The following is a 9,551-nucleotide window of genomic DNA, read 5'->3' as shown; positions in this document are numbered from 1 at the left end:
GGCATTGAAGCTTGTTTGGAGGTTTGTTAACACTGTGTCCAATGAAGGGCATGGGCAAGTTGCTTATTGAAATTTTCGATTATCGTAGATTTATCGGTAGTGACAGTGTTTCCTAGCCTCAGTGCAGCTGTCAGCTGGGAGGAGGTGCTCTTATTTTCCATGGACTTTACAGTGTCCCATAATGTTTTAGAGTTAGTGCTACAGGATGCACATTTCTGTTTGAAAAAGCTATGCTTTGCTTTCCTAACTGATTGTATATTGATTCCTGACTTCCCTGAAAAGTTGCATATCGCAGAGGCTGTTCGATGCTAATGCAGTACTAATACTAGAACACAGCATATTGTAGTAGGCACTTCATTGGTGACGTGTCTTTACAGAGCTTTCTTTTCAGTGCGGAGAGGTAGATGGTGCCACGCGAACTGTGCTGATCCTTCAAGTTGCACCAATTTAACACAACAGGAATCGGATCAAGGACACCATGGGCATCACATTTTTGGAAGTCAAAAAGCTGTTTTGTGTGGTCTTACCTGAGATTCAGAAACCAGAGAAAAAGATTCAGTTCAGAGAAAAAGTACTATGGACTGCCATCACTCTCTTCATCTTCCTGGTGTGCTGCCAGATTCCCCTCTTCGGCATCATGTCCTCAGACTCCGCAGATCCCTTCTACTGGATGAGAGTAATCCTGGCCTCCAACAGAGGTACTCTGATGGAGCTGGGTATCTCACCCATCGTGACCTCCGGTCTCATCATGCAGCTACTGGCTGGAGCCAAGATCATTGAGGTTGGAGACACCCCCAAGGACAGAACACTCTTCAATGGAGCGCTTAAACTGTTTGGAATGATCATCACCATTGGACAGTTCATCGTCTATGTGATGACCGGCATGTACGGAGACCCCTCAGAGATGGGTGCTGGGATATGCCTGCTCATCATCATTCAGCTTTTTGTGGCAGGTCTGATTGTGCTTCTGCTGGATGAGCTGCTGCAGAAGGGCTATGGTCTGGGCTCTGGTATCTCCCTGTTCATCGCCACTAACATCTGTGAGACCATCGTCTGGAAGGCTTTCAGCCCCACCACTGTCAACACTGGCAGAGGAACGGAGTTTGAAGGTGCCATCATTGCCCTGTTCCACCTGTTGGCCACACGCACAGACAAGGTGCGTGCCCTGAGAGAGGCCTTTTACCGCCAGACAAAGGAGCTATCTGAGGCAGGTTGAGTGGGACTGGGGGCTCTACAGTGAAAAATTACAGTAAGAACTAACCGAAACAGCAATAGGCAAGGCATATTGACATGGAAGAGAGGCATAAAGCAATCACAGATGTTATTCGAGAGCGCTAAGACAACAGCTGGTAATGGTGATGAAAGTTTGAGCTGAGGCTAAACAGATAAACAGGATGGGGTACCGTATAAAGGAACAGTACAGCAGGCATCTGCTGTGTAGCTGAGTGATCATAAGGTCCAGTGAACAGCAATAGGTGAGTCCGGGAGCAGTTCAGTGGCTGCTACAGCACAGGTGAGCAGGAGGCACGGCTGTTGATTGCGTGTGCTAGCGGGCCGGGGCTAGCAGATGGATCTTCGTGGTCGTCACAACGGGAAGCCTGTTGAAACCACATCAGACGATTACGTCGGCAGACCAGTCTTGATGGATTGGCGGGGCTCCGTGTCAACACTAGGAGGTCCCGTCCGGTTGACAGAGAGGTAGATAGCCGGAAGATGGGCCTGGCTCGAGGCTAGGTCAAAGCTAACTGGGGCTTGCTTCTGGACAGCGGTGATTAGCCAACAACAACAACAGCCATTCGGTTGCAGCTAGCTAGTTGCGATGATCCGGTGTTAAGGTCCAGTGATTCAGTGATTCCGGCAGAAAATCCGATATGCTATAGCTCGATAGTGCGATGTGCAGACTGGCCGAAAATTGTCAAGGCTAGAGCTGGCTGGTAGGTAGTGCAGGCCACGGACAATGGTGAAGACCACTAACGGTGGCTAATAGCAAGTAACTAGTTAGCTGGCTAGCTGGCTAGTTTCAGCCAGATGTTCTAGATAAGAAGGTATAAAGAAATAATAGAATCAGTTCCACATTGGGTGAGGCGGGTTGAAGAAAGTATATTTAGTTAAAGGATGGAAAGTGAGATTGAGAAATATATACGAAAAATACAAGAAAAACGAAAAAACAGGCTATTTACATGACCGCACTGCTACGCCATCTTGGAGCTCTTTGTGAGCCTTTGGAAAACCTCCCTGGTCTTTGTGGTTGAATCTGTGTTTGAAATTCACTGCTTGACCGAGGGACCTTACAGATAATTATATGTGTGGGGTACAGAGATGAGGTAGTCAATACAAAAATCATGTTACACTATTGTCGCACACAGAATGAATCCATGCAACTTATTATGTGACTTGTTAAGCACATTTTTACTCCTGAACTTGTTTAGGCTTGTCATAACAAAGGAATTGAATACTTACTGACTCATGACATTTCAGCTTTTCATTTTGTGTTAATTAGTAAAAATTTCGAAAAACATATTTCCACTTTGACAATATGGGGTATTATGTGTACGCCAGTGACAAAACATCTAAATGTAATACATTTTTAATTCAAGCTGTAACAACAACATTTGGAAAAAGTCAACGGGTGTGAATACTTTCTGAAAGCACTGTATCACTAAGGTTTCAAAGGGTGTTTTTTTAAATGTGCATATGGTTGCTACTTTTGTTTGTTGACAGTTTACATATTATATATGTTCTTAGCTCTCAATAAGCAGTATTTTATCTTAATTTTTAATATATAAAGACTATAATATTTGTGTGATGTGTCACGGTAATACATGTGTAACTGGCTTCATTAAACTATTATTGAACAAAATATTGAAAAGGGACCCATTTTTGTATGGCGTCTTTACGTAATTACATGGAATATAGTTGCAAAGCAAAAGCCATATCTCAGACTGGCCAATAAAAAGAAAAGATTAAGATGGGCAGTCTGAGATATGGCTTTTTCTTTGCAACTCTGCCTAGAAGGTCAGCATCCCGGAGTCGCCTCTTCACTGTTGACGTTGAGACTGGTGTTTTGCGGGTACTATTTAATGAAGCTGCCAGCTGAGGACCTGTGAGGCGCCTGTTTCTCAAACTAGACACTCTAATGTATTTGTCCTCTTGCTCAGTTGTGCACCTGGGCCTCCCACTCCTCTTTCTATTCTGGTTAGAGCCAGTTTGCGCTGTTCTGTGAAGGGAGTAGTACACAGCGTTGTACAAGATCTTCAGTTTCTTGGCAATTTCTCGCATGGAATAGCCTTCATTTCTCAGAACAAGAATAGACTGACGAGATTCAGAAGAAAGTATGGAAAATGTATGCACTCACTAACTGTAAGTCGCTCTGGATAAGCGCGTCTGCTAAATGACTAAAATGTTAAATGTAAAGTTATTTGTTTCTGGCCATTTTGAGCCTGTAACCGAACCCACAATTGCTGATGCTCCAGATACTCAACTAGTCTCAAGAAGGCCAGTTTTATTGCTTCTTTAATCAGCACAACAGTTTTCAGCTGTGCTAACATAATTGCAAAATGGTTTTCTAATGATCAATTAGCCTTTTAAAATGATACACTTGGATTAGCAAACACAACGTGGCATTGGAACACAGGACTGATGGTTGCTGATAATGGGCCTCTGTACGCCTATATTCCATAAAAAATCAGCCATTTCCAGCTACAATAGCCATTTACAACATTAACAATGTCTACACTGTATTTCTCATCAATTTGATGTTATTTTAATGGACAAAAAAATTGCTTTTCTTTCGAAAAGAAGGACATTTCTAAGTGACCCCAAAGTTTTGAACGGTAGTGCATATGAAATGAAATATACTGGGCTTGCCTGGTGTCTTGCCAGGAGACTCCAGAATCCGCCTTTACCTTCCGGTTGAGCAGTAATGCTGTTCAGGGAGATTGTCTTAATGTCTGAATGAAATTAATAACTGATGTAAACAACGTTAAAGTTGGTCCGGAATGAGCTTGGTCCTAGAGCTTGGTCCTATCTTATAAACTCTATTTAAGCCATTTTAATTAATGTCTGCAACAAGCATGCAACAGAAAATGCTTTGCAACGGAATACAAAAATAATTGTTTCATATTGGACAAGTAGTCCCTCCCTGTTTCAGTCTGTCTTATGAACACAGCCAAGTTCAAATCAGGATGATCAAGGTCAGGCTGGCAACAGGAGTGGGATCCTTGGCTTGCGTACAGTCTTTCTGCCACCTATGGTCCTCAATTGGTATCACACAGAACAATAAATGACAAATCAGCTACTGGGAGGCAGTATAAAGAACGCCTATATTTGAAGTGTGGATTCACTAAAGTAGATGATGTCAAATAATTGTATTGTTGAGTCCATTTTCCTCAAGGTCCCTAAAAAGCAGATCTCAGTCACTCGAGTATTCTGGTGAGAGATAAGCTTTTTCTTTCTCCACCAGGTTTATCCAGAGCGAAATTGCAGGGATGGTATTTTTACAAACTTAAAAAGGCTCCAAATGGTGAATGAGGAAAACATGAAATGCATAAAATCTGATTGACTGAAATATATGATTGAGTGGGCAAATTTGATTTATTACTTACATGGGTAACAATATGAACACGATTATTAAATTCCACAGAACAGAGAACACACAAAAAGCTACAATCAAACATTATTGCCCCATGCAGCACAAAAATATATGTAATATCAAGTAATTTAAACATAACATTTTGACACAGAGATTACTACTTTTATAAGTGAAAAACATTCATTTAAACAAATACGTTACGTTGACCTACTGCGATATCAATGGACTTTGATGGAGAAGCCATACACCTCTTGCTCAGCCTTAGTGCTTAAACAGTTACATGCTGAGATAAAGGACACACTCTCTCCCTATAAACATTGTTGTTATTGTGTGGTATAGATGTAGCTTTATATTATTATTATTGGGTGTTATTATTACAGTTGACAGGATGGGAAGAGTGTACAGTAATAATGCATTAGTAGAAACAACCCTTTGCTTGTGGATACCAGTCTTATATTAACTGTATCAGGCTCTGTTAGATACTATTACATGTCCCTTGTTAAACCTGTAGATGGAGATAGAGGGTTATTTATGGGAGCTGCCTTCTCAAGGACATTTACACTAACCGTCCACTCCAGCCCTCTGTATTATCAAGGACCACAGTCATCCCGGTCATGAACTGTTTTCAACCCTATGGACCAGCAGATGATACCAAAGTATTAAAGGGGCAGTCTGCGATTCAGAAAACAACAAACCACGCTCCCCACCACTTGTTTTGCATAACAGCTGAGGGATGGGGCTAGAAAAATGTAACCACTCTCAAATTCATATATGACGGAACTATGGATGCAAGGGCTGACCATCCATGAGATACAAATGATAGTTTTAACCATGTTTTGAAGCTATACACAGTTTTTGTTTACAATTGATTAGAAACAAGTAAAACGAGCTTAAATGTTGCATGTTGACAGTTGAACTTAGCTCATGAGGCATTTATAAGTTATATTCTGGAAGAAACAATGACAATCATTATTTTAAAAGTACAAAAATGGCTGTACCAAATGCAGACTGCAGCTTGAAGGCCCATGAGGCAGGTTCTACCCATAGTCAGTGTGGATACTGAAAAGGTGGCTGAATTGCTGATGACACAGGCCTGTTCCACTGTGCTACCTTATCAGCTTTACATTTTAATTGCTGGTTGTTTTATGTATATACATTTGTATATTTATTTCTGAGTAAGATTTCCAATCTAAGTAAAGTTCCCTATCCCAGTTGCCAGTTATCTACATTTTGCCACTGTTAGTGCTGGCTTTGCTGTCATTAGATTGTAGAAAGCCCCCAGATGAGCCTATAATATTCACTCATAAACATAATATATTGATAGAAAGAAACATGGGTAGGCTGACTAGGCTCATGTCACAAGAAATATGCAGAAAATAGGAGGGACTAGTATGAGAGTAGGCTCTCAATTTATTTATGTCTGTAAATGAATATCATGCCATTTTAATATTATACAGCATTATACTGTCCTATACTTTGATATTGGTCATGCTTTTGTGGTGAAGTAGTAGTCTAACATAAGTATGTCTAAACATTCAAGATTTGTCAATATTGACTAATAACAATGTTAACTGAGACTGGTGAGCCACCATCCAAAATGCTTTGTTCATCTTGCATTTGGAATTGTCAATTCAGCATTTCTTGCACATTGTGTTTCAAGCTTAATTTACAATGAATAGCCTTGAAATGTGAGATCTCACTTAGATTTCCCTTGAAGAATCTTTCCTGTCTACTCAGCTTATTATCTTATCTGGCTCTGGGGACGCTGCGTGCACCAAGTGGATAGTGCGCAGCTTGGGGAGTGAGAAGTGCGAGCGCGCATGCTACTGGTAAATGGACCACTGAGTGACGCATTGATGTTTCCCTTGGCCATTGAATCACTTTGCTCCTCTTCAAAACGCCCGGAGCATCCCGACTGAATCGGTGTGATGGGCCATGGGAGGAACACGAGTGCGAGTTGACGAGCCTTTCAGCAAAATAAGTTTGCCTCTGGAATAATGTTCTTTAATATAAAGGGGATCCCCGAAAGACAGGTATGTGACTTTGTTGTTGAGGTTTTGTTGTTTGTGGGGAGTCTACAATTAACTTTCTTAGATAGTGCTGTGGTTTCTGTTGTTGTTTTGTATTGTGTCACATTAACTTCAGTTTCAGCTCTTAGGCTTGGCACAACTCTTCTGAATATGTTTTATTATCCATTATTACATTGATGTAGGAACGTTCTGAACTACTTTTAAAAATTGCATCTATGTAAAAAGGACTAAATGTAGAAACCAATAATTTATCAAATAATGTTATTGTTTTTAATGTTGGATTGGATGGGTTTATGAAGCACAGGGATTGTAGCATGGCTATGGGCCATCTACAATTGTAGTCAAAGTCATATTGTTTGAAATCTTGATATCTAATATCTCAACTTGGGTTTCAATTAACCCAATACTGTGGAACAATATCAAGGTATCATGTTCATATAAAGCACTGTAATGTAGGCCTAAGCACTATGATAAGGTATAGTACTATTATGTTTTATAAGATATCATTATTTGTGATAAATAAATAATATACTATTTGTTTGCTGAAAGCACAAAGCTTTTCAGAACCAAAATATATTGTGGAAGAAGTATTAATTCACACAATGTCTCAAACTCGGGCCGCTCTTTTAAAAGTGTGCAAATCGTTTTTTCTTCTTGATCTCACAGTTTGAAACAGATATAGTATACCAATGCTGTGGCTTGTGCCAGTCACTGATGTTGGTATATTGTTTCCTTGTGTAGGTGATGGATCCTCAGCCTGGAAGTGACCTGAGCAAGCATTGAGCAGTGAACGCCTCCACCTTCTCGTAAGGCTCCACCCATGCCACAGATCCACCATGCTGTATGGCCAGATCCTTCACAGGCGTGGCACGGACGAAAGCTTCCTCAACCTGAATGTGGGCGGCTTCAAGCATCGCGTGGAGCGCAGCATCCTGCAGCGCTTCCCCGGGACCCGCCTGGGTTGCCTGCTGGGTTGCGTCTCAGAGGAGGCCATCCTGGAGCTTTGCGATGACTTCAGCCCCACTGACAAGGAGTACTACTTTGACCGCAACCCACGCTTCTTCCGCTATGTCCTCAACTTCTACCACACCGGCAAGATCCACCTGATGGAGGAGCTGTGTGTCTTCTCCTTCAGCCAGGAGATTGAATACTGGGGCATCAAGGAGCACCACCTGGACTCCTGCTGCAGCAACAAGTTTCAGGAGCAGAGGGAGTTTGCAGAGGACAAGGACTGGGACCGGAGGAGCGATGAGCAGCAGCAGCAGTTCGGGAGCATTGACTCATCCATGGAGGAGCTCTCAACTATAGACAAGGACTTGGAGAAGTTTGAGGGCACCTGGTGCTCGGAGGTCCGCAAGAACATTTGGCTGCGCCTGGAGAACCCAGGCTACTCACCTTTGGCCAAGGTGATCGCCGTGGCCTCACTGGCCATGGTGCTGACCTCCATCGTGGCCATGTGCATCCATAGCATGCCCGAGTTCCACCAGGTGGACCTCAACGACAAGGAGATTGAAGACCCGGTACTGACTATCTTTGAGGCTGTGTGCGTTTTCAGCTTCTCTGTGGAGTTCCTGGTGCGGCTTTCCGTGGCACCGTGCCCCCGGAAGTTCCTGAGCAACGCGCTCAACATCATCGACTTTGTATCCATCGTGCCCTTCTATGCCACGTTGGCCTTCGAGACAATGGACGAGGAGAACGAGGAGCTGGAAAACGTGGGGAAGGTGGTGCAGATCCTGCGGCTGATGCGCATCTTCCGCATCCTCAAGCTGGCGCGCCACTCAGCGGGGTTGCGCTCGCTGGGTGCCACGCTAAGGCATAGCTACCACGAGGTGGGCCTCCTGATGCTCTTTCTCTATGTGGGCATCTCCATCTTCTCCGCGCTCATCTACTTTGTGGAGAAGGAGTCAGAGGAGTCGGACATAACGACCATCCCCGTGGGCTGGTGGTGGGCCACTATTAGCATGACGACGGTGGGCTACGGCGACACCTGCCCGGTGACGGTGTTAGGGAAGCTGGTGGCAACCCTGTGCATCATCTGTGGGCTGCTGGTGGTGGCACTGCCCATCACCATTATCTTCAACAAGTTCTCCATGTACTACCAAAGGCAAAAGGCCATGGATGCCAATCAGAGCAATAATGAGGCCGACCAATGCAATAATAACGATATTAAGATCCCCGACCCCAGCAAACCTTACTTGAATGTCGGGGACCTGTACACCCAAAAGATTAACTCATTCATCGCCAGTATCTCTGTCAGGAGCAGCATCGGCAGTGATAAGGACACAGACGTCTCGAGTATCCAGGATGGAGAGACGACTTGTATCCTGAGGGGCACTTGAGAGCTCAACTTACTAGACTTAAACCCTTTTACTCCTTGAGGAGCATAGGTCATCCACAAATTATCTTCTTCACTTTTGGGCCAGTTTCTCAAGTTCCATGAGTAGTTCAGTTCTTACATCTATACATTACAGATCTTCTCCAGGTGTTCCTTGGTCTCCCACAGTTTCCTTTGCCTTGTGGGTTCTATAAAAGGGACTGGAACATCGGATGCTGGCTTTCTTGGAGTGTGGCCACAGTTGTGACCTGTTTCAGGAAACTAGGCGTATGTCGCAGGTCGTAGTTTATGTTCAAACTACTACCGTTTGAACATAAACTTTTTTTATTTATCAAAATGCGTTTTTTGGCAGAAATGCCTTATCGAACATGTGAACTTTCATGTGCCTTCATAACAAACTTGTATGCCATCTGTAAATACAAATACAATTGTTAAATTACGAGCCTAGCTGGTTTAGCCAAAGAAAAAGACAGCAACCTTCCCGCTAGCCACGATTGGCTGAGATAATGAGTGGGCTGGACATGCCGAGAGATGAGTTTGGATTGGTCTGCCAAATAGCACGCTTCTGTCTATTTGAGCTGGTCAGTATGTCTAG

General features: G+C 43.2%; 2 protein-coding genes across 2 annotated transcripts; both read left to right on the top strand.

Annotated features, from left to right (window-relative positions):
• Positions 1–399: 399 nt before the first annotated feature.
• On the top strand, positions 400–7,388 carry LOC121544499 (protein transport protein Sec61 subunit alpha-like). Its single transcript, XM_041854422.1, has 2 exons — positions 400–1,211; positions 7,363–7,388. The coding sequence occupies exons 1-2, from the start codon at positions 479–481 to the stop codon at positions 7,386–7,388; spliced, it is 759 nt and encodes a 252-aa protein (XP_041710356.1). The 5' UTR covers positions 400–478.
• A 69-nt stretch (positions 7,389–7,457) lies between these two features.
• Positions 7,458–9,280, top strand: LOC121544439 (potassium voltage-gated channel subfamily S member 3-like). Its single transcript, XM_041854377.1, has one exon. The coding sequence runs from the start codon at positions 7,458–7,460 to the stop codon at positions 8,958–8,960; it is 1,503 nt and encodes a 500-aa protein (XP_041710311.1). The 3' UTR covers positions 8,961–9,280.
• Positions 9,281–9,551: the final 271 nt, after the last annotated feature.

This window comes from Coregonus clupeaformis, chromosome 29 (genome assembly GCF_020615455.1).
Source record: "Coregonus clupeaformis isolate EN_2021a chromosome 29, ASM2061545v1, whole genome shotgun sequence".
Classification (NCBI taxonomy): Eukaryota; Metazoa; Chordata; class Actinopteri; order Salmoniformes; family Salmonidae; genus Coregonus; species Coregonus clupeaformis.
The sequence above is the reverse complement of the archived record's forward strand: the minus strand, read 5'-3'. Positions and strand labels throughout refer to the sequence as shown.

What these genes read in the sequence shown, in the direction of transcription:
- LOC121544499 (XM_041854422.1), top strand. Translation starts at nt 479, where the DNA reads ATGGGCATCACATTTTTGGAAGTCAAAAAGCTGTTTTGTGTGGTCTTA. An exon ending in AAAGGAGCTATCTGAGGCAG is followed by an intron (nt 1,212 to 7,362) that starts GTTGAGTGGGAC and finishes TTCCTTGTGTAG; the next exon opens with GTGATGGATCCTCAGCCTGG.
- LOC121544439 (XM_041854377.1), top strand. Translation starts at nt 7,458, where the DNA reads ATGCTGTATGGCCAGATCCTTCACAGGCGTGGCACGGACGAAAGCTTC.